General features: G+C 45.5%; 1 protein-coding gene across 2 annotated transcripts in view; it reads right to left on the bottom strand.

Annotated features, from left to right (window-relative positions):
• Positions 1-21,314: 21,314 nt before the first annotated feature.
• The window catches only part of WDR76 (WD repeat domain 76), a 64,023-nt gene continuing 59,995 nt past the window's right edge, over positions 21,315-25,342 (bottom strand). For both annotated transcript variants that reach the window (XM_082253004.1, XM_082253005.1), the window contains exon 15: positions 21,315-21,725. In XM_082253004.1, coding sequence (XP_082109130.1) covers positions 21,464-21,725 — 262 coding nt within the window. In that variant the 3' untranslated portion in view covers positions 21,315-21,463. The remainder of the gene's footprint in view (positions 21,726-25,342) is intronic.

The following is a 25,342-nucleotide window of genomic DNA, read 5'->3' as shown; positions in this document are numbered from 1 at the left end:
GCTCCAGATTTCATACATGTGCACCGTGACCAGTTGAAACGGTTGCAGCACCCTTTTAATCACAAGGTTGATTCCAGTGTGGTGTGCATACCACATGTTTTAAAGCTGAAATCCAAGAATTCAACAACTTTGTGAAAAGTGCAGGCATACTATACGCTAAGTCCATTGAGGTGCATGCCACCTCCTGGACTTACCTCTATTATTTATATCTCATACAGTTTTAAAGCTCTCCCAGAGGATACACTTGAGACACGCTGGGCTTTGAGAGAGGACAGAAGCACACACAGCAGCTATGCCCTCCCCTCCTCTCTGCTTCCCATTCACAGATGCCTTTGTATTTCGTGAATGAGTTACCATAATACAAAGGCTTTTGTAATTGGGAAAGAGGAGACATTGCAGCTGCACCAATTCTACACTTGAAGGAGCTGAAACCAAAGAGTCAAGTGTGAGAGCTCTGGCAGCTACCTTCCTGGAGCACAATAAAACTGTCAATTAAAGAGATCAGTCCACTTGGTGGCATGCAGTTTGTTGAATTTGACTCAAAGTTTGCCTGCACTTTTTAAAAAGTTGCTAAATTCCTGGAGTGCATGCCACCTCCCGAACTTATCTCTATTATTTATGTCTGACAGTTTTATGGCTCTTCGAGAGGATACACTTGAGACACGCTGGGCTTTGAGAGAGGAGAGTTGACACACAGCAGCTATGCCCTCCCCTTCTCTCTGCTTCCCATTCACAGAAGCCTTTGTATTTTGTGAATGAGTTCACATAATACAAAGGATTCTGTGATTGGGCAGGAGGAGGGGAGGGGCAAGCATTGCAGCTGCACCAATTCTATACTTGAAGGAGCTGAAACCAAAGCGTCAAGTGTGAGAGCTCTGGTAGCTACTTTCCTGGAGGACAAAAAAAATGTCAATTAAAGAGATCAGTCCACTAGGTGGCATGCACTTTGTTGAATTTAACTTATATTTTACCTGCACTTTTGACAAAGTTACTGAATTGCTGGACCTTTAAGCCCTAGTTCACACTGCCCCGACATTGAATGCGACATGCCAGGGCGACTTCATCGCGGGTTGCATACGACTTCTTTAACAGAAGTCAATGCAAGTCGTATTGAAATCGGACTAAAATTAGTGCAGGAACCTTTTTCTAAGAAAGAACGGAATTCCTGGAGTGCATGCCACCTCCAGGACTTATCTCTATCTCATACAGTTTTATAGCTCTCCCAGAGGATACACTTGAGACACGCTGGGCTTTGAGAGAGGACAGAAGCACACACAGCAGCTATGCCCTCCTCTCCTCTCTGCTTCCCATTCACAGAAGCCTTTGCATTTTGTGAATGAGTTAACATAATACAAAGGCTTCTGTGGTTAGGCAGGAGGAGGGGCAGGCATTGCAGCTGCACCAATTCTACACTTGAAGGTGCTTAAACCAAAGCGTCCAGTGTGGGAGTTCCGGCAGCTACCTTCCTGGAGCACAATAAAACTGTCAATTTAAGCGATAAGTCCACTAGGTGGAATACACCTCGTTGAATTTAACTTATAGTTTGCCTGCACTTTTGACAAATTAACTGAATTCCTGGACCTATAAGCCCCAGTTCACACTGCCGCGACATGCCAGGGCGACTTCATCATGGGTTGCATACGACTTCTATAATAGAAGTCAATGCAAGTCATATTCAAATCGGACTAAAAGTAGTGCAAGGGACCTTTTTCTAAGACAGAGCTGAATTCCTGGAGTGCATGCCACCTCCTGGACTTATCTCTATTATTTATGTCTGACAGTTTTATGGCTCTTCCAGAGGATACACTTGAGACACTCCAGGGTTTGAGAGAGGAGAGAAGCACACACAACAGCTAATGCCCTCCCCTCCTCTCTGCTTCCAATTCACAGAAACTTTTGTATTTTGTGAATGAGTAAACATAATACAAAGGCTTCTGCGACTGGGTAGGAGGAGGGGAGGGGCAGGCATTGCAGTTGCACCAATTCTACACTTGAAGGAGCTGAAACCAAAGCGTCAAGTGTGAGAGCTCTGGCAGCTACCTTCCTGGAGCACAATAAAACTGTCAAATTAGAGAGATCAGCCCACTAGGTGGCATGCACTTTGTTGAATTTGACTCAAAGTTTGCCTGCACTTTTTAAAAAATTGCTAATTTCCTGGAGTACATGCCACCTTTCAGACTTATCTATATTATTTATGTCTGACAGTTTTATGGCTCTTCCAGAGGATACACTTGAGACACTCCAGGCTTTGAGAGAGGAGAAGCACACACAGCATCTATGCCCTCCCCTCCTCTCTGCTTCCCATTCACACTTTATATTTTGTGAATGAGTTAACATAATACATAGGCTTCTGTGATTGGGAAGGAGGAGGGGAGGGGAGGGATAGGCATTGCAGCTGCACCAATTCTACACTTGAAGGGGCAAAAACCAAAGCACCCAGTGTGGGAGCTTCGGCAGCTACCTTCCTGGAGCACCATAAAAACTGTCAATTTAAGTGATAAGTCCACCAGGTGGCATGCACCTCGTTGAATTTAACTTATAGTTTGCCTGCACTTTTGACAAAGATACTGAATTCCTGCAGCTGTAAGCCCCAGTTCACACTGCCGTGACATTGAATGCAACATGCCAGGGCGACTTCATCGCGGGTTGCATGCGACTTCTTTAACAGAAGTCAATGCAAGTCATATTGAAATCGGACTAAAAGTAGTGCAGGATCCTTTTTCTAAGACGGAGCGATTCAAGGCACTCCTATTAGAACGGTTCCATTGCCGCAAGTGGGGCACAACTTGTCATGCGACTTTGAACTCTCAAGTCACGGCAGTGTGAACCAGGGCTTAATCATCAACCACCTTCTTATATGTTTTGCAGATTATGAGTTTTCCCCAACAGCCATAACAAGGGCCTGTGTTGATGGGCAATTGGAGCTTGCTTTTGGATGCATTTGAGAAGCTTCTGCGATCATTTCCAAGTCTTGTACAGTTTCATTTAACCCCCCTTCTAAGCTGCATTGCATTCCCCCTGACCTGTATGAGGGAGAGAAGCAGTGCTGAAATGAGCAATCACCACCAACACAGGCCAGAAGGGTGTCGTCTGTCTCGTAGTTGGATTCCCAAGTGATATTTTACTCTCCTTTGGGTGTTTGCATTATGAATTCATGGCAGGACGAGACATTTGAAGTTTGTCAGAAATGGGAAGTCTGCAGATTTATCACCCCTGTAGTCCCTGAAATATCGGCAGCAGAAACATAAAACTGAGATATCAATTTTGCATGGAGTTTGGCTTAAAGGTTTTCCACCTAGGAGCACATTACATCCACCTGCTAAGAGAGACTGGCTGATTACACTTTCATGACCCCGCTGACAACACCCCTTTTCTTACTACTATAAGAAACTACAGCAACTACTGGTTGTGTCAGCCATAGCAAGCAGCTTCTATGGGACAATTCTCACCTCCTTGGAAGCCAAATTAGGAGAAGTTGTAACTGAATGTGAAAGCACTTTAAGGATCAACCCAGAACGCGGTGTGGGAAGCCCACGTTCAGTGCTAGTTTCCCGCACCACATTCAGAACGCACTGCCGTTGCAACCTGCAGCGGGTGTCAATGTTAAGTGAGCAACACTCCAAACGCAGGTCGCAAATGCAGTGCATTTGCCTGCATCGGATCACATGGTACAGAAGTAGAAAAGTACCATGCTATTTGGTTGCAGTGCATTTTCTAAAAGTAGCGCATGCCCTACTTTTGGTGCAGTGCGTTTTGAGCCCATTCAAAGTGATGCTCAGATGGCACAGGAATGCGCAGCGTGTTCCTGTGCGATTCCTAGTGTGAACTGGCCCTAATTGTTAAGTTCACTTTTTACATAAGCAGGCCCATGCAGACAAAGAGACCCAGTAGTAAAAAAAATACACTGTGCCACTTTTTAGTTACCGGTTCTTTGCGGTGCGATTTGCGTCAACGCGGAAAAAAAAAGTCTAGTTTTTGGTATTGGGAGCACCGATACGCGTGCAAATGCTTGGTATCGGCCTCAATCCCGGTGCATCCCTAGTTTTAATGCAAATTCCATACCTGTAGGCCTTTTTTAGTTACCAATGAAGCCTGGCTGAAATACTCCCAAAACTTATATTGACACGTCTTTGCCCAGGAAATGGGCTACAGCAAAATGGCCGCTGAGCCATCTTCTTTGTGGACAACTAAAGCGATAGTCTCTTTAGTTGTCCTCAAAGAAGGAATGGTTGGTGGCCATTTTGTTATAACCCAGAGTGAGATGGAGAAGGGCTGCAACAATGGGAGAATCTTGGTGGGAGATGTGCAACTGGGGAGTCTTTGCTGCGCACTGCCCATGTGCAGCTTTTTATTCATGGAACATGCCCGCTCCTGCGATGCTGGTGGTAAGCGCCCAATTGCCGGCACCTGCGAAGCTGGGGGGGGGGGGGGTAAGCGCCCAATTGCCCGCTCCTGCGATGCTGGTGGTAAGCGCCCAATTGCCGGCACCTGCAATGCTGGGGGGAGGGGGGTAAGCGCCCAATTGCTCGCTCCTGTGATGCTGGGGGTAAGCGCCCAATTTCCTGCTCCTGTGATGCTGGGGGTAAGCGCCCAATTGCCGGCTCCTGCGATCCTGGGAGTAAGCACCCAATAGCTCGCTTCTACGAAGCTGGGGGTAAGTACCCAACTAACCGCTCCTGTGATGCTGGGGGTAAGCACCCAATTGCCGGCTCCTGCTATCCTGGGGGTAAGCACCCAATAGCTCGCTTCTACGAAGCTGGGGGTAAGCACCCAACTAACAGCTCCTGCGATGCTGGGGGTAAGCACCCAATTGCCCGCTCCTGCGATACTGGTGGTAAGCGCCCAATTGCCGGCACCTGCAATGCTGGGGGGGGGGGGGGGTAAGCGCCCAATTGCTCGCTCCTGTGATGCTGGGGGTAAGCGCCCAATTTCCTGCTCCTGTGATGCTGGGGGTAAGCGCCCAATTTCCTGCTCCTGTGATGCTGGGGGTAAGCGCCCAATTGCCGGCTCCTGCGATCCTGGGGGTAAGCACCCAATAGCTCGCTTCTACGAAGCTGGGGGTAAGCACCCAACTAACCGCTCCTGCGATGCTGGGGGTAAGCACCCAATTGCCGGCTCCTGCGATGCTGGGGGTAAGCGCCCAATCGCCTGCTCCTGCAATGCTAGGGGTAAGCGCCCAATTTCCCGATCCTGCAATGCTAGGGGTAAGCACCCAATAGATCACTTTTACAAAGCTGGGGGTAAGCACCTAACTGTCCGCTCATGCGATGCTGGGGGTAAGCACCCAACTGCCTGCTCCTACGATGCTGGGGGTAAGCGCCAAATTGCCCGCACCTGCGATCCTGGGGGTAAGTGTTTGAAAGCCCAATTCTGCGATGCTGGGGGTAAGCACCCAACTGCCCACTCCTGCGATCCTGGGGGTAAGTGCCTGAAAGCCCACTTCTGCAATGCTGGGTATAAGTACCCAACTGCCTATTCATTCAATGCTGGGGGTAAGCACCCAACTGCCCGCTTATGAGATGTTGGGGGTAAGCGCTCCAATTGTCCGCACCTGTGATGCTGGGGGTAAGCCCCCAACTGCCTACTCATTCAATGCTGGGGTAAGCACCCAACTGCTCGCTCCTTCAGGGCTGGGGGGTAAGCACTTTCCCAATGACCTGGGAAAAAGCAGGAGGTAGCAATATAAAAACTGGAGAGTATTTCAGCCAGGCTTCATGGGTGACAGAGAAGGCCCACAGGTATGGCAGCACAGTATATTTTAAACTACAGGGTCCCTTTGCCTGCAAATGGCCAGGTAATGTAGAAAGCAAACGTATTCTTTAAGGCCTAGTTCACACCTATGCAAAAACCAGAAAAAAGTCCTTGGCCCTTCCCATAAAATGCAGAGATGTGAACGTGACCCATAGGAAACCATGCTAAATGGACTGTAGTGGCTTTCTGCAGACTGAAAACGCACTAAAAAATGCATAGGTGTGAACCAGGCCTAAAGAGACTCCATCAGGATATGAAACAACTCTTTGAGAAGCTTGTGATGGAATCAGCCTCTCGGACTTGTGTGTCTCATACTACAAACTGGTAATGGAATCACTGCCTTAGAGCTTGTATTTGGTCCTGGGGGGGCTTCTTCCATCACAGAATTCTTTAACAGGCCGAAAATAATGCTAAAGTGGGCAAAACGTTTTTAACAACTTACATTTATTGTTCATATTTCACATGTTGGTGGAGTAACTCTTCCTTTATACTGTAGTAACTCTTATTTTTCATTGCAGGATTCCAAGCAGAAGCAACATACGGTCATTGAGTTCTTGACATAGGAGGGGTGCAGGGCAGGCTGTCCAACACTGATGGTCTCCCACTGTGGTTTGCCTTGAATGCTGGTTTCCTGTTTTTTTTTTTTAACCACCAATACTAGGCACATTCACCCACTTCCTGCTCCCCCCCCCCAATACCGGGCACTTTCACCCACTTCCTGCCCCCCCCAATACCGGGCACTTTCACCCACTTCCTGCCCCCCCAATTCCCGGGCACTTTCACCCCCTTCAATACCGGGCACTTTCACCCAATTCCTGCCCCCCCTCAATTCCCGGCAACTTTCACCCACTTCCTGCCCCCCCAATACCGGGCACTTTCACCCACTTCCTGCCCCCCCTCAATTCCCGGCAACTTTCACCCACTTCCTGCCCCCCCAATACCGGGCACTTTCACCCACTTCCTGCCCCCCTCAATACCGGGCACTTTCACCCACTTCCTGCCCCCCCAATTCCCGGGCACTTTCACCCCCTTCAATACCGGGCACTTTCACCCACTTCCTGCCCCCCCTCAATACCGGGCACTTTCACCCACTTCCTGCCCCCTCCCAATACCGGGCACTTTCACCCATTTCCTGCCCCCCTCCCAATACTGGGCACCTTCACCCCCTTCCTGCCCCCCCCTGATACCAGGCACTTTCACCACCTTCCTGCCCCCCTCCCAATACTGGGCACTTTCACCCCCTTCCTGCCTCCCCCCCAATACCAGGCACTTTCACCGCCTTTTTGCTTCCCTCCCAATACTGGGCACTTTCACCCACGTCCTGCCCCTCCCAATACTGGGCACTTTCACCCACTTCCTGCCCCCCCCCCCCCTCAATCCGGGCACTTTCACCCACTTCCTGCCCCCCCCCCTCAATCCGGGCACTTTCACCCACTTCCTTCCTGCCCAGGCCAATTTTCAGATTTCAGCGATTTTGCACTTGAATGACAATTGCGCGGTCATGACACACTGTACCCATATGACATTTTTATAATTTTTTTTCTTCCAAATAGAGGTTTTTTTTGGTGGTATTTAAAGATGAAGTAAACCCTCCTCGGACACTTTTACCTATAGGTGGGCCTATGATAAGGCTTACCTATAGGTACTGTAAATATCTCCCAAACATGTACCGTTTAGGAGATATTTACCTTACATGAAGTCAGTGACGTCACCGGCGCATGCGCTCTGATGGAACGGCCGCTGGTGCTGTTCCTTCAGAGCCCCGTGCCATGACCGTCGGCTCCCACGCGTAATCGTGGGTCCGGCCAATCAGATGGCCGGATGCCGCGATCCCGGAAGACGGGCGACTGAACATGTCGCCCATCATACAGGTAAACGGGCGGCACGGCGGGGGCTCTTTCTAAGGTAAGTATTTCATAATGAGCTAGTATGCGATGCATACTAGCTTATTATATGTTTCGCTTTCAGGTTGGAAAACTATTTTTTTTCATGAGTTTACAACCTCTTTAATCGCAACTGGGGTTTTTTGTTTTTTTTCCAAGTCAAAAAAGGCAGAAAATTTTAAGGAAAAAAAAAAAAAAGTTTTTCTTCATTTTTGTTATAAAAAGTTGCAAATAAATAATCTTTCTTCATAAATTTAGGGCAAACTGTATTCTGCTACATTTCTTTGGTGAAAATAATCCAAATCAGTGTATATTATTTAGTCTGTACAAAAGTTATAGAGTCCTCATATTATGGGATGTATCTGAAAATGTATCAATTCAATCCTGATGTACTGACGGCCGATCTCATTTTGGAGGCCCGAAAATGCCAGGACAGTACAAATAACCCCCAAAATGACCCCTTTTTGGAAAGTAGACAGTCCGAGGTATTTAGTAAGAGCCCATAGCGAGTTCGTGAAGTTGTCATTTTTTTGTTACAATTTTTTGGAAAATTAAGAAATTAAAAGAAATAGTTTTTTTTCCCAATCCAATTTAACTACTTGTCGACCGCCCCACGCAGATTTACTGCAGGAGGGCTGCTCGGCTGCACAAAATCACGTGATTTTGTGCAAGCAGTCTCTACGGGGCGCGCACGTCGCTGGAGCCACGCTCCCACTGCGATAAGACACAGCGGGAGGCAGCCCACGGGAGGAGCGGCGGCGATCACCGCGATCGTCAGAGAAACTGACAGAAGACCCGCCCTCCTATGTAAACAAAGCAGGCGGCTCTTCTGTCATACAAGCAGAGAGAGATCAGGAGTTTCAGCTAAGCGGATACCCCGATCTCTCTGTGCCCCCCCCCCCTCCTCAGTCTGTGAGCACAGTTAGGCATACATTAACCCCTTCCCTGCCAGTGTCATTTTTACAGTAACAGTGCATATTATTTAGCACTGATTACTGTAGTAATGTCACTATTCCCCAAAAAGCGTCAAAAATGTCAGGGGTCCGATCTGTCCGCCGCAATGTCGCAGTCCCGCTAAAAATCGCTGATCGCCGCCATTACTAATAAAAACAAAAAAAATAAAAAGTCCAAATATCCATCCCGTCGTTTGTAAACGTGATAACTTTTGCGCAAACCAATTAAAATACACTTTTTGGGATTTTTTTTAACCAAAAATATGTAGCAGAATACAAAGTGGCCTAAACTGATAAAAAAAAAATGGATTTTTTAATTTTTTTTATTAGGAATGTTTTATAGCAGAAAATAAAAAATATTGTGTTTTTTTTTTTTTTCAGAATTGTCGCTCTTTGTTTATAGCACAAAATCTAAAAACTGCAGAGGTGATCAAATACCACCAAAATAAAGGTCTATTTGTGGGAAGAAAAAGGACATCAATTGTATTTGGGTACAGCACTACACGACCGCGCAATTTTTCCTTAAAATAACGCACTGTCGAATCGCAAAAAAATGGCCTGGTCATTAAGGGGGTAAAATCTTGCGGAGCTGAAGTGGTTAATAAAAGTTTTTTTTTTACATACTGTCTTCAGAGCAGTACAGCGTCATCATATAACTTGTGTGGCGGTGACCAGGGACACTGGTGACACTATTACAATTTTTTTTTTTTTTTAAGACACACTGTTACCAGAGCAATACATTCACAATCCAATAAAAACAGAGTTTTACATTCAGTCACTCCCACCAGTGTACACAATCCCTCCCTTCTGCCTGATTACATTATCATATGCAGATTAAATTGTATACAGAAACAGAATTAACCTGAACTAATTATCTAGACAGAACAATGTGAGGTCATTAACATTTAACAATGGGACAGGCAGACTTAACACAATCCCCATCAACCAAATAGACAATAGGACAAGACTGCCAAAGACAGTCTGTCCGTCTCCTACATTGAAGTACATGGAATACACATCTACGTATTTTTATGATTATTTAGGTGTCACAGATTTCATGGCAACAGGCTATTGGTCTCACAGTGTAAAGTGGGATTAAATCTTCATAGTTCTTGAGAGATATTGTTGATAAATATTACTCTGTTGATAAATTATTAACCCATTTGAAGTTATCCAAACCATTTTCTCAGTGCCCCTTAAGTAACGGTCTTTCACTCCCAGTGACGGTGAGTACCGTCCCACCACCGACACTGCTTCAGACTCATCACACTCTCCATCAGCTAGGTCCTCTTTCACACTCACTTTGAGATCACTTCTCACATAGAGACAGACACCACCACCCCTCCGTTTTACCATGTCTTTCCAAAAGAGAGCAAAGCCAGGAATATTAATAGCCCAGTCATGTGAAGAATGAAGCCAAGATTCAGCAACACCAATTAAATCATAGTTCTCCTCATGCACCAGAGCTTCCAACTCCTAGTATAACTCAGTCCAAATATTAGTATCCAGTTTTTACTATTGTGTCTTTATAGACCTTGCTTTGTGCACTGGTCCAAATCATTTGGTGGAGGGGGAATTATGGTGTGGGGGTTGTTTTTTAGGGGTTGGATTTGGCCCCTTAGTTACACTGAAGGGAACGCTTAAGGCGTCGGTATACCAAGATATTTTCTACAATTTCATACTCCCAACTTTGTGGGAACAGTTTGGGTATGGCCCCTTCCTGTTCCTACATGACTGCACACCATGGCCAAAGAACGGTCAAACATTCCCATAGACACTCCTAAACCTTGTGGATGGCCTTCCCAGAAGAGTTGAAGCTGTTATAGCTGCAAAGGGTGGGCCAACTCAGTATTGAACCCTAAGGGCTAAGACTGGGATGCCATTAAAGTTCATGTGTGTGTAAAGGCAGGCGTCCCAATACTTTTAGTAATATAGTGTAGGTCAAGAACTCAATGACGACACATTGCGTCTGCTTGGAAACTATTATTTACCTGCAATGAATAAAAAAGAAGAGTTACTGTAGATGAAGAGGTATTCTACCAACATTCGAAATTTGAACGAACTATGTAATGTATTAACAAAAATGGTGCCCACTTTTGCAATACTTTTGGTACAACCCATATACAGGCGGTCCCCGGGTTACGAACAAGATAGGGTCTTGTAGGTTTGTTCCTAAGGTGACTTTGTAAGTCAGAACAGGTACATTTTTTTAAGTGTAGCTCCAGCCAAAAAAATATTTTTAATATTTTTTAGATAGCATAGGGAAAGGGTTAACATTGTAACATTTTTTTTGCTGTCTTGTGTCCCTGTTCAGAAGATTTCACCTCACTTTCTGTCCTTAGGACAATTGGATTTTTACAAATTTTGGGTTGTTGTGGAAACAAGGATTGGTGATACAGCCCCAGTGGAGACACCTTTTTCCCCATGATAACCAGTGCCATCTTAAGAGCATTAAAGGGCCCGAGCAATGCAGTGCACTGGGGCCCCGTCTACACAATCACCCACGAGAATAAAAATGCAAATTTTCAATAAGGCGATATTTATTGCTACAGCAGTGCCAGGCTAAATGACAGCTTCCAAGTTCAGCGGCTGGGTCCAGTGAACACACACATAGACAGGAGTCAGATTCGATTGTCCTGTGTGCGCCTGTTCCTGTGGAGGCGGACAGGCATTCCTGCAGTTGTGGGCTCCCCCTCCACGGCCCAAGTGGCCTGACAGCAGCGCAGGGTCGACAGGCACTTGCCACCTGCTAAGTTGGGCAGCTGGGTCCAGTGAACACACACACGGACGGGAGTCAGACTCGACTGTCCTGTGTGCGCCTGTTCCTGTGGGGGCGGACAGGCATTGCTGCAGTTGTGGGCTCCCCCTCCACGGCCCAAGTGGCCTGACAGCAGCGCAGGGTCGACAGGCACTTGCCACCTGCTAAGTTCGGCGGCGGGATGCACATGGGAATCGGGACTAAAGCTTGGCTGGGGCTAGGTTGCTGGGCAGGTGGGGCACCCGGGCAACTGCCCAGTGTGCCCATTCGGTAAGATGGCCCTGATGATAACTCTTCCAGGGGTAGATTCCCCTCACTTCCTGTTGTCTCCCTCTGTTTGTAAGTAGGAGTCGTTTGTAAGCAATGTTCCCTTTAAGCTGCGCGGACGCGCGTTCTAATTGATGGTCCCGCGCAGCACAAATTCAGACCGCGCAGCCGCAGACGACGTGAAGGTAACCGGGCCGCGCACTGGTACCGGTCCGTGGATGAAACGGTACCGGGCCGCTCGAGGAACTTTACATTATTTTACTGTGGCAGCCGGGGAGCAGAGCAGTGCGCCCCGAGCCCGCCCATTGTGTGACAATAGCGAATTAAAATTCGCTATTGTCAGACGGATCCTCCTCCTGGCCAATCAGGGAGCGGGTCCTCCCACTTCCTGATTGGCCGAAAGGCAAAAGCCATGCCATTGGCCCAGGAGGAGGCGGGAGGACTGAGGAGACGCGGGGTGACGCGGGGACTGAAGTCAAGCTGCCGTGAGGTAAGTGTGCGGGTCTTGCGGGGGGAACGCTGGCATCTCATTGATTGGGGGCAATGCTGTTGGCATTCTGTATTGATTGGGGGCAATACTGTGGGCATTCTGCATTGATTGGGGGCAATGCTGTGGGCACTTTGCGCTCAGAAATTTTTTTATTAGCTCAGCACAGTAAAAAATTAGAGGGAACATTGTAAGTCAGATGTTTGTAACCCGGGGACCGCCTATATAATAATACATGATTCATATCTGTAATCCTGAAATAAACAAACCCACAGCCTTTGGGCTGAAATCCATAGAAGACATGCTGCATGTTTGTGGTAGATATACTTGACTCGGGGAGGGGGTCAGATCCAGATGTGCACAGATAAAATCCCCATACAGAGACACCACAAGCCATTGTTTCTGGCAGCCGATGACTGTTCCTGAGTATTTCTGATCATTTCCTCTGTAAGGAGAACCTGCAAACCACTCTACAGTGGCAAGCTGGACTATGCAAAACACGTCAGAAGTGCATGCAAAGGACAGTCATCGCTTCCAATTCTGATCAGAGAGGAGAGGGTGCAATGATTAATCAATACGTCTTTGGAGCTGCCTGCTTAGCAAATGCATGAAGCTAAAAACCAGCACACTGATATTGTGAAAGACGCCTTTAAAAAAAAAAAAAAGACTTAGGATACAAAGCCACGCTTATGAAAGGAGCCATTTTATACGGTCTGTGGCCGCTCAACATTCCATATTGTCACCAGTGCATATCTGTCCTGTGTCATTGTCGGGGTGTAGCTGGATTCTACGCTCTGACACCCAAATACCAGACAACAAATTGCTTTTATGCCAACACTGGTGCCATCCAATAGTTGTCCAGTCCTAGTATACGGATCGTTCCGCAGTTTAGCACTTCAATTCATGTTCATGGTATGTAAACAAAAAAAATAACTAAATCCTTCTATGCAGTTTTCTTTCTAGAATTTGCTCTAGAACAATGGATTCATTCTGGTGCTGAGTTGCTTTGTGACTGTATCAAGCATTAGAAAAATAAAGCTGCCTTACCAGGGAGCATCCCATTGCTGGTTTTTTTTTTTTTTCTTTTTTTGGGCGTAGAAAAAAAAAAAAAGTCATGTGTTCTTCCCAGATCTGCCCGTTTCCTGTCCCGCGCACATATGTTGCGGTCACGCATGAGCCAGTAGACCGCGTGATATATCTGCCAAGGAAACTTACTGCAACTGTGAATCTTTTAAGTCTCATCCAGCTGATAATTGACATGTCCTTGTGCCAATTCCGGATCATGTTTTTTCCACAGTGCCACCTGCCATGGGGTGTGGAGAAACGACATGCATAATGGTCCTTACCTGGGACAATATTTTTAAATAAGAATAAAAGATGTATCATGATCCACTCTGGGCTCTGTGTCTTTCCTTTGTTTGTATGGTTGGCCTATAGGTCGGGACTTGCAATCATGGAGGGTGGGGGGGACATAGGTCTGCGCACACTCGAATCACCCCATGTGCATTAGCAATCCAGGGGCAGCACTAGGTGGGTGGTTGGGGGTGCCAGTGGCCAGTGTAAATGTCCCCATTATAGGAAAGGCTAGGTTCAACTTTAGGAACACATTACACCCGTATTTACACCACCAGAGCCTCCTCCTTGTGAAAGCTGGTGGTGTTCATGTGTGTGTGTGAGCATTGGGGTGCACTCTCTAATGCAATAGGCTGCGCACACCTAAGGGGGGGGGGGGAGTGGTTAAAGACAGACAAGGGGTCCGCTGCGTGTTGGGCACTCTGCAGAGTGGCAGCAAGATGCCGAGTGCTGGGACATTTTCCAAGTGATCTTCTGGCAGTAGAAGTGTAGTTTTATCCTGACATCATGATGAAGAAAGCGGTGCAGAAGTGTGTGATCTGGTAAGTAAAACTGCCACAAGTGGGTTCATTGGGACCACCAATGAGGGTGAGAGTTAACAGCACTGACACTGACTACCGGTGCAAGGAGGAGGTTAACCAATGAAGGTGGTGGTGATGGGGAATTAACAGCGCTGCAACTGACCACCAGTGCTGAGGTTTTTTATTGCAGTCACTGGCACCAATGCAGGGGGTTATTAATGCAGTCAGTGACATCAATGCAGGGGGTTGTTATTGCAGTCAATGACACCAATCCAGGGGGGGTAAGTACAGTGTCTACTGCCAACAGTGCTGAGGGGTATTTGGACGCCTGCCTTTACACACATGATCTTTAATGGCATCCCAGTCTTAGTCTGTAGGGTTCAATATTGAGTTGGCCCACCCTTTGCAGCTATAACAGCTTCAACTCTTCTGGGAAGGCTGTCCACAAGGTTTAGGAGCGTGTCTATGTGAATGTTTGACCATACTTCCAGAAATGCATTTGTGAGGTTAGGCTCCGATGTTGGAGAGAAGGCTCTGCGCTCTTATTCATCCCAAAGGTGTTCTATCGGGTTGAGGTCAGGACTCTGGGGTTGAAGAACTTGACTGGCCTGCACAAACTCGCTCATCCATGTCTTTATGGACCTTGCTTTGTGCACGGGTCCAAATTATTAGGTGGAGGGGGAATTATGGTGTGGGGTTGTTTTTCAGGGGTTGGGTTTGGCCCCTTATGGCACTTTTCCACTGCAAGTACTGGCTCGGCTCTACTCGGCCCTGCTTGGCCAAGTTTGCTTTTCCACTGCTGGTACCGCATGGTACGGTGTTGGAACGGTTTGGTATGGTTTGCTTTTCCACTAAAGTAGTACCAAAGTTAAGTGGGTGGGATAAAAACGATTCTCTGACCAATCAGTGGCTAGTAGTGACTGCATGCAAAGGATTGTGGGATATGGTACCTCTTGGAACCACAATCGAGGTGGTACTGTTTTAGAGAGCCGTACCGTTCGGTTCCATGCAGTGGAAAAGCGCCGCCGTGCCATACCAGCAGTGGAAAAGCACAAAAGCGAGCCGAACCTTTCGGTTCCATGCAGTGGAAAAGCGCCATTAGTTCCAGTGAAGGGAACGCTTAAGGCGGCAGCATACCAAGACATTTTGGACAATTTCATGCCCCCAACTTTGTGGGAGGAGTTTGGGGATGGCCCCTTCCTGTTCCAACATAACTGCACACCATGGCCAAAGAATGGTCAAACATTCCCATAGATACACTCCTAAACTTTGTGGACAGCCTTCCCAGAAGAGTTGAAGCTGTTATAGCTGCAAAGGGTGGGCCAACTCAATATTAAACCCTACGGACTAAGACTGGGATGCCATTAAAGTTCATGTGTGTGTAAAGGCAGGTGTCCCAATACTTTTGACAATATAGTGTATGTGGCCCCATGGATAAAGACTCACTTCCATAAGGCCACATATATGCGTACAGTCAACATGAAGGGGTTAAAACAGGGTCCTGCTTCAGTACAAGGGTAGCATGTTTTGCATGCCTTTGGTTTCTGCCACCGTTCCCTTGTGCATGGTTTCCATGCTTGCGATAAGTGAGCTTATTCCCCTGTGGGTCAGTCACAGAGCAGGGTGTGGAAACAGGGAAAGCTTGTCTGTGATGGAGAGAGTAGAAACCCGGGTAGTGACAAACCAGCAACAAAAGTCCTTGAGGCAAAAGGGATGTTAGGCTGAAAAGGCAGTAAGGTGTGTGGAAAATGGTGCAGCAATACTGGGTCATCCACCTGAGACTGAGCTCTGAAGAGTGGGATTTAGTGCCCTAGTTTAAAAAGGTTATCATTGTATAAGTGAAAAGGTTACAAACATTCCTGGTTTCCAGACAATTTTAACATATATTTATACTATTCAGGGTACAAGAAAACAGTATAAAGCAAGTAATGGAGGCATTATAATTCATACTTGCTGTGGGACTATAGTAACGGTCCAAGAAAAAGTGACTTGAGCTCCTGCTCCTCATACATGGTGCAGGTCAAAGACATGATCTTGTGGTCCTCGAACATGTTGCGGGTCATGTGACTGGAGCTCCTGCTGTGCATACATGTTGCGGGCAAGAGACTATCTCCTGCTCTTCACACATTTTGCAGGTCAGAGACTCGATCTCCTGCTCTCCATACATGTCAGTCAGAGACTCGATCTCCTGCCCTACATATGCATAGTGGGTCAGAGACTCAATCTCTTGCTCTCCATACATGTTGTGGGTCAGAGGCTCGATCTCCTGCTCTCCATACATGTTGTGGGTTAGAAACTCGATCTCCTGCTCTACATACGCATAGTGGGTCAGAGACTCGATCTCCTGCTCTCCATACATGTTATAGGTCAGAGACTCGATTTCCTGCTCTACATACATGTAGGTCAGAGACTATCTCCTGCTTTACATACGCATAGTGGGTCAGAGACTCGATCCCCTGCTCTACATACACAGTGGGTCAGAGACTCGATCCCCTGCTCTACATACACAGTGGGTCAGAGACTCAATCCCCTGCTCTACATACACAGTGGGTCAGAGACTCAATCCCCTGCTCTACATACACAGTGGGTCAGAGACTCGATCCCCTGCTCTACAGGCATCACAGTCTAAAGCCTCATACACACGCACCGATTGTTGGCCGACCGATCGGCCGTCTTTTGTCCAGTGTTGTTGTGTTGGTTGAAATGTGCTCTAGACTGCACACAAATTTTGTCGGCCAACAACAACCAACTTCAGAAGTGATGTCATGTGCTGGTTAACTTTCCGTGTGTTTTTTCTTCTCTGAGCATGCCCAGTCTTGCTCATCTGATTTTTGTCTGCCGAAATCTGTACTGACTGGCGAACAATCGGCCGTTCTGTTGACGGCCAACAAAAATTTTATAGCCTGCACACCAGATTTTGTTCGGCCGAAAAGTTGCAGTCGGCTGTTGGAATCATCATACCAACAAGCCGACAATCGGTCGATCGGACGTTGGCCGAAAATTCACAGCCAACAATCGGTGCGTGTGTACGAGGCTTTAGTCTGTAGGGTTCAATATTGAGTTGGCCCACCCTTTGCTGATACAACAGCTTCAACTCTTCGGGGAAGGCCGTCCACAAGGTTTAGGAGTGTGATTATGGGAATGTTAGACCATTCTTTCATAGAGGCTCAGAGACTTGGATCTCATGCTCTATATATACGTAGCAGGTCAGAGACTTGATCTCCTGCTCTACATACACGTAGAGGGTCAGAGACTCGATCTCCTGCTCTACAGGCATCCCAGTCTTAGTCTGTAGGGTTCAATATTGAATTGGCCAACCCTTTGCAGATATAACCGCTTCAACTCTTTGGGGAAGGCTGTTCACAAATTTTAGGAGTGCGACTATGGGAATGTTTGACCATTCTTCCATAGCGGGTCAGAGACTCGATCTCCTGCTCTACATACACGTAGCAGGTCAGAAACTCGATCTCCTGCTCTACATACATGTTGTAGGTCAGAGCCTCGATCTCCTGCTCTACATACACGTTGTAGGTCAGAGACTCGATCTCCTGCTCTACATACACGTTGTAGGTCAGAGACTCGATCTCCTGCTCTACATACATGTTGTAGGTCAGAGCCTCTATCTCCTGCTCTTCATACATGTTGTAGGTCAGAGCCTCGATCTCCTGCTCTACATACATGTTGTAGGTCAGAGCCTCTATCTCCTGCTCTACATACATGTTGTAGGTCAGAGACTCGATCTCCTGCTCTACATACATGTTGTAGGTCAGAGACTCGATCTCCTGCTCTACATACACGTTGTAGGTCAGAGACTCGATCTCCTGCTCTACATACACGTTGTAGGTCAGAGACTCGATCTCCTGCTCTACATACATGTTGTAGGTCAGAGACTCGATCTCCTGCTCTACTTACATGTTGTAGGTCAGAGACTCGATCTCCTGCTCTACATACATGTTGTAGGTCAGAGACTCGATCTCCTGCTCTTCATACATGTTGTAGGTCAGAGACTCGATCTCCTGCTCTACATACACGTTGTAGGTCAGAGACTCGATCTCCTGCTCTACATACACGTTGTAGGTCAGAGACTCGATCTCCTGCTCTACATACATGTTGTAGGTCAGAGACTCGATCTCCTGCTCTTCATACATGTTGTGGATCAGTGACAGTAACTCAAAGGCGTCATCATTGCAGCAGCAGCACGGTAGTCAGGCAATTACTACTAAGTGCTTTAACCTCTCATTAGCATCCATCTCACTTTCAACACACTGAAATCAATATGTCCCATGCACTGGCAGACTAAGCGGGTCGTGAGAAAAGCTCCCCCTGACTGCAAGAGAAGAAAACTGGCATCATTGAGCCACAGTAATTGTACTAAGCCAAGTGCGATCCGTCGGAGCGGACTGAGGGATCACACTGACCACCAGGCAGGAAAAGAAGACAATAGAAATGTGCACACCAGCCCAACGCATGCGCACTGCTACTTCTAACATTCAGGTAAGGAAAAATAAGCACTGTAAAAAGTTAAACATATATTTAATATATTTTTTTTATACAAACAACTGTTTCACATGAAAAATACAAAGAGACAAAATATACAAAATGAATTTAATAAAAACAAGGAAAAATATGATCTTGAAAATAGTTAATTCGCCCACAACTAGAATCACACACAATACTATTATAAATTAACTTTTTAGGATGCCCAATATTTATGGATAGCATTATTACAACCATATATAAAACAGGCTTAAGAACCTAAAAAGGACTGTGTGACTGTGCGAAAATTTTATTCTAATCTTGAAACATCACGATGAGCAAAACTTTGCACTTTCTATGATCAATTTTTGTTGCAGATTTATTGCTATCCCCCATTCTTCTGAGGAAACAGGTTTTACCCCATGAAAAGTGTAGAGGAAACAAGATCTTCTGATGAAGTCTCGTGACTAGGGACGACACTCGTGGGGCGGAGCCAGGTGACGCCGAAGTCGTAGGACCGGAAATGTGGCGGGAGTAAGTTGTATGTTCAAGAGATTGTTACACATTTAATGCGTTTTTTTTACCCCACAAAAAGCATCAAGGAAACAAGAGCCCCTGATGAAGTCTCATGACTAGGGACGACACTCATTGGGCGGAGCCAGGTGACTCCGAAGTCGGAGGACCGGAAATGTGGCAGGAGTGAGTTGTATGTTCAAGAGATTGTTACACATTCTCTTACACAGTCTTGTGAAAACATGCGCGGGGCGGAGCCAGGTGACGTAGAAAGACCGGAAATGTGGCGGGATGGAGTCATATTTCCGAAGAGATTGTTACACATTCAATGCAATTGTATTACCCTGCAAAAAGTGTTGAGGAAACATGACCCCTGATGAAGTCCCTTGACTAGTGACGAAACGCGATGGGAGGGAACCCGGCGACGTTGGAGGACTGGAAATGTGGCAGGAATGAGCCGCATGTCCTGAGAAATTGTTACACATTCAATGCGGTTTTAATTTGTTGAAATGGGAGTATATATTTTTTTTTTAATACACTATGGCAGCTTCTATGTGGCTCTGAGTTAATCTTACAGAGACACGTAGCTGAGCAGACGAGCCCTTAAAGGCACAGTAAACCATGAATAATAAAGTGGGCAAGCAAAAGACATGTCAAAACTGAAGGGCAGTCTACACAATGCCCAAAGTGGGAGCAGCACATTTAGACCTATATTACAGCTAAAATCTTTATCATCTTGAAACATCATAATAATCCAAACTTTGCACTAAGATCAACTCTTTGCGTGTTGCACATTTATGGTTCTCCCTCATGCAAAAAGCATTGAGAAAACAACATTCCCTGATGAAGTCTTGTGACTAGTGACAATATGCGGGGGGTGGAGACAACGGAGGCCAAAATACGAGGACCGGAAATGTGATGGGAGTCGGATGTCCCCAGAGATTGTTACACATTTAATTAATGCAGTATGATTACCCCACAAAAAGTGTTGAGGAAACAAGATCACCTGATGAAGTCTTGTGATTAGGGATAATACGCGCGGGGCGGAGCCAAGTAACAAGTCAGAGGACCGGAAATGTGGTGGGAGTGAGTCGTATGTCCGCAGAGATTGTTCCGTATTCAATGTGGTTTTATTACCCTGTGAAAAGCGTAGCGGAAACAATATTCCCTGATGAAGTCTCCTGACTAGTGACAATATGCCTCAACAAGACAAAATATTGATAGACTACCGGAAAGGAATGCTCAGATCTAACAATATATGTATGTTGTAAAGAGAGTCGTCAAGGGATCCCTAAATAGGAGGGAGTCACACAACCCCATTTTTTTTTTTTTTTTTAACAAGTAATTTAATATGTAAACTGTTCTTATTAATGCGATCAATACATTTGTAAAAGTTATTTTATGATCATTTATTAGATCATTATCTATGACAGTTTATTAGATATTTTAGGATAGTCTTTGGGCACCTATAAAGTCCATTTCCAATAGTATTTTGTGTTGTTCTTCAGAAAATTGGGATGTGGTGCCCCTGCAAATAACCCACCGACACTCAAGCTCGATTCACACTGCTGTGACTCCAAAAGTCGTGCGATTTCCAGTTAGACTTTGCACTGCGACTTGCTTGTGCCATGATGCAACTTTGAAGTTTTGCAACTTTGGCAAATCATAACAATACAGAGTGTAACACATAACTGAACTTACAAAATCCTCTAAGGTCGCAGCCAAAGTCGCAAAGATCAGAAAGAAAAGACTTCCTTGGGGAAGGCTCAGCGTTCTTGCATTCTTTGCACACAGAAGGTTTTTTACCTTCATGCAGCTTCCCCCTCAGTCCCCCCTAATACCTGAGCCCGATCTTCCTCCAGAGATGTGCAGAAGAGCCTCGGCTCTCCCTCCTCATTGGCTGAGACAGCAGTAGGAGCCATTGGCAATCACAGCCAGTGAGCCAATGAGGAGAGAGAGGGGGCTGAGCTGTGGCTTTGTGTGAATGGACACGCAGAGCTGCGGCTCAGAAGCAAGCCTGGTGCCCCGATGGTAAGCTACTTGCTGTGGAGGCACACAGTAGGAAGGAGGGGCCAGGAGTGTCGTCAGGGCACCCGAAAAGAGAAGGATAGGGGCTGCTCTGTGCAAAACTGCTGCACAGAGCAGGTAATTATAACATGTTATTTAAAAAACAATTTGCCTTTAATATTAATTTAACACTGCAGCCTATGGCACTCATGTCACAAGGAAGATGCAGAAAGGTAGTGCAGGAACATTATTTTTTTCTGCGCTGCGACTTGAGTTGCAGCACTGAAGAGAACACCTGTTGAAATAAAAAGGTTTTTCATTGTCATGCATTTTCTGTGTTCGCACATCACAGAAAGTCGCCTGAGAAGTTGAAGCAGGGCGAACCAGGATTCATTCCACAACTGGAATCATTCAAGTAAACATTGCAGCGGATTCATCATGAACCTCCAGCTTCCATCACCGGACTTCGGTCTGACCTCACAGAGCCTCTTGTATTAGGCAGACCGGTTCCGGAACACATGTAGCCTCCCGCTGCTGTTCCCACCGACTAAGATACTCCTGGTGGGATGCATGATGTTGATGGAGCACACAGAGTTCAGGTTTTCATCCCAGAAATTATCTACGAGGTTCCCGCCTTCATGGTAAACCTCAATCTGCCGAGGCCTACTCATACTGCCTACCATGAAACAGTCCTCTTGCTTAGGGTCCCACAATGCTTGGAAACGGCTCAGCCAGCGACCTGTGAAGTTGTTATGCCTACAATGGAGAGAGAAGATCTAAAAAGGTCAGCATGTAGATAAATGCCAATAATAGACTGGTGACAATAATATAGAGGTGGCCAATATCTAGCCCAGCATTTCTCCACATATTTTCATTCACAGCACCCTTTGCAATATATTATATATTATATATATATATATATATATATATATATATATATATATATATATATATATATATATATATACATACATACATACATACACACACACACACACACACACACACACACACACACACACACACACATATATATATATATATATATATATATATATATATATATATATATATATATACATATATACATATATATATATATATATATATATATATATATATATATATATATACATACATACATACATACATACATATACACATACATACATACATACATACATACATACATACATATAATTTTTTTTTTTTTTTTTTAGCAGAGGCCTTAGAAAATATAAAAGCGGTCATTGCAATTTAACGTCACACAGTATTTGCGTAGGGATTTTTTTTAACCATTTAAGCCCCGGAGGATTTGGCTGCTCAAAGACCAGGCCCTATTTTGCGATTCGGCACTGCATGATTTTAACGGACAATTGCACGGTCGTGCGACGCTGTACCCAAATTAAATTGATGTCCTTTTTTTCCCCACAAACAGAGCTTTCTTTTGGTGATATTTGATCACCTGTGCGATTTTTAATTTTTGCACTATAAACAAAAAAAGAGCGTCAATTCTGAAAAAAATAATATTTTTCGCTTTTTATATGAAATTCCCCAAAAAAAAAAAAAAAAAAAAAAATGTAAAAATCAAAATTTTTTAACATTTTAGGCCAATTTGTTTTCTGCTACATATTTTTGGTAAAAAAAAAAAAAAAATTGCAATAAGCGTATTTTGATTGGTTTGCGCAAAAGTTATTGCGTTTACTAACTACGGGAAAGATTTATGTCATTTTTATTGTTTTTTTTTTAACTAGTACTGGCGGCGATCTGCGATTTTTTTTTGCAGGACTGCGACATTGCAGCGGACAGATCGGACCCTTGACTGACATTTTTGACACTTTTGGGGGGACCAGTGACATTACTGCAGTAATCAGTGCTATACATATGCACTGTCACTGTAAAAATGACACTGGCAGGGAAGGGGTTAACTTTATTAGTGATCAAGGGGTAAAGTGTGTCCCTAGGGGCGTGATTATAACTGTAAAGGGGTGTGGCTTGTGATGTAACCACAGAGACATACGATCCTACATAGCAGGATCGTATGATCTCTGCAGTTACACCAGGGAGAATGACAGACGGCTTTGTTTACATCAGCCGCCTGCCTTTCTCCCTCTCCAGCGGGAGATCGCGAGTGACCGGCGGACATCGGAGCTTTTTTTTTTAACCAAAAATATGCAGCGGAATACATATTGGCCTAAATTGATGAAAAAAGTAGATTTTTTAAAAAAAAATTATTGGCTGTGTTTTAAAGCACAAAGTAAAAAAATATATATTTTTTTTTAAACTAAAAATTGTCGCTTTTTTTTTTGCTTATAGCGCAAAAAATAAAAAAACAGCAGAGGTAATACCACCAAAAGAAAGCTCTATTTGTGGGGGGGGGAAAAAAGGACATTCATTTTACTTGGGTACAGCGTCGCACGACCGCGCAATTGTCAGTTAACCACTTGCCGACCACCCGCCGCAGATCTACTATAGGTACGTCGGTTCGCAAGAGCGTGCTCGTGGGGGCGCGCGCACTCCCTATTAGGCAGCGGGGAAGCCGATCCATGGGGCCGGCGGCTGTAATTGCTGCCGGGCACCCGCGATGAATCCCCGCGGAGAGAGAACGACTGTCTGCTGTTGCAAACACAGCAGACCGTTCTCTCTGGAATGAACACAGAGCGCCTGTGGTCCTCCTGTATAGGATCACAGGTCTCTGTGTTGATTCCACAAGTCCCTCCCCCATACAGTTAGAAAGCACCCCCTAGGCTCTCACTTAACCCGTTGATCGCCCCTGGGTTAACCCCCTCCCTGCCAGTGTCATCAGTACAGTAACAGTGCATATTTCTAGCACTGATTACTGTAGTAATGTCACTGGTCCCCCCAAAAGTGTAAAAAATGTCATTGGTCCAATCTGACTGCTGCAATGTCGCAGTCCCTCTAAAAATCGCAGATTTTTTCCTTCCTCCAGTTGAAGCCATGATGGATATGGCGTAACGCTTAGAGGTACCAAGCGGTGGGCAGGTTTAACATTTTGATGTAACCTTTTTGAAGTCATGATTTTCTAAAGCTGTTTACTATAATAAATGTGAGTTTAATATTTGAAGTTGGGTTTTGGGTTCATGCCTCCTGAATTTATCGGTACTGCACCATTGGAGATTGTCTCTTTTTTTTTTCACATGTGCTAAACCTTATTTGGAGTAACGCGGATTATACTGGAGTGATCTATTTGAACAGACGACACGAATCCATCAGCCCCTTAAAGAGGAAGTAAAGTAAAAAAAAAAAAACAGAGAAAAAAAAAGCCCTGTAAAGAGAAAGGCATAATGAGCTAGTATGCATCGCATACTAGCTCATTATGTAGTACTTACCTTAAAACGAAGCCCCCGCCGTGCCGCCACCTCAGCGACAGGACGGCGACATGTCCTGCCGTCCCGCTTCCGGGTTCGCGTCCTCCGGCCATCTGATTGGCCGGAAGCGCGATTACATCACTCCCGCGCATGCGCGCGGGAGCCGCCGTTCACGGCACTGAGCTCTGAAGGAACGGCACGGGTGGCCGTTCCCTCAGAGCGCCTGCGCCGATGACGTCATCGGCAGTTTGCGCTGTAAACATCTCCTAAACGGTGCAAGTTTGGGAGATATTTATAGCACCTATAGGTAAGCCTTAATATAGGCTTACCTATAGGTAAAAGTTATACAAGAGGGTTTACAACCTCTTTAACTGCTTGAGACCCCCTAGTGGGTGAATTATGGAGGTGAGCAGACATTTCACCTGGTGATAGCAGCACATTATCCAAAGAGTGGATACACATGGAATGACCCATGGGCGTTCTTTGGGATACATTTTTTTGGACTTCCTTTATATTGCACATTTGCACTTTTGGAGTGGATATTTATTCCGTTTTTTCCATTTGGACTTCTTCGCTTGTTTTGCACTAATAAGAACTGGACTTTTATACCACATTGCACTTTTTCTATACTCTTCACCTTATTTGGCACTACATCCTAAATTAAATAATTATGTATGTTATAGAATTTATGTTTTAAATTTTTTTAGTAGTGCTATCATATTTATTTATTATTTATTTGTTTTGGATTTAATCCTGTTGGTTGCACCTTATATAACCACATTGCACTTTAGTAAGACATATATTTATTTTGTATTATATTTTGTATGGATTTTATTGTATTTTATACACTTTACAATTAAGCCTCTCTCTTTTCAGCAGCGCTACCACACCCATGCATTCTATTTGTGGGGGGAAAAAAAAAGGACATCAACTTTATGGCACTTTTCCTCTGCAATTACCGGCTCGGCTCCACTCGGCCCTGCTTGGCTCAGTTTAGTTTTCCACTGCATGGTACCGCATGGTACGAGGGTGGAACGGTTCGGT

This window comes from Pelophylax lessonae, assembly GCF_965119305.1.
Source record: "Pelophylax lessonae genome assembly, chromosome: 4".
Taxonomy (NCBI): domain Eukaryota; kingdom Metazoa; phylum Chordata; class Amphibia; order Anura; family Ranidae; genus Pelophylax; species Pelophylax lessonae.
This window is presented reverse-complemented; position numbering and strand designations above follow the sequence as displayed.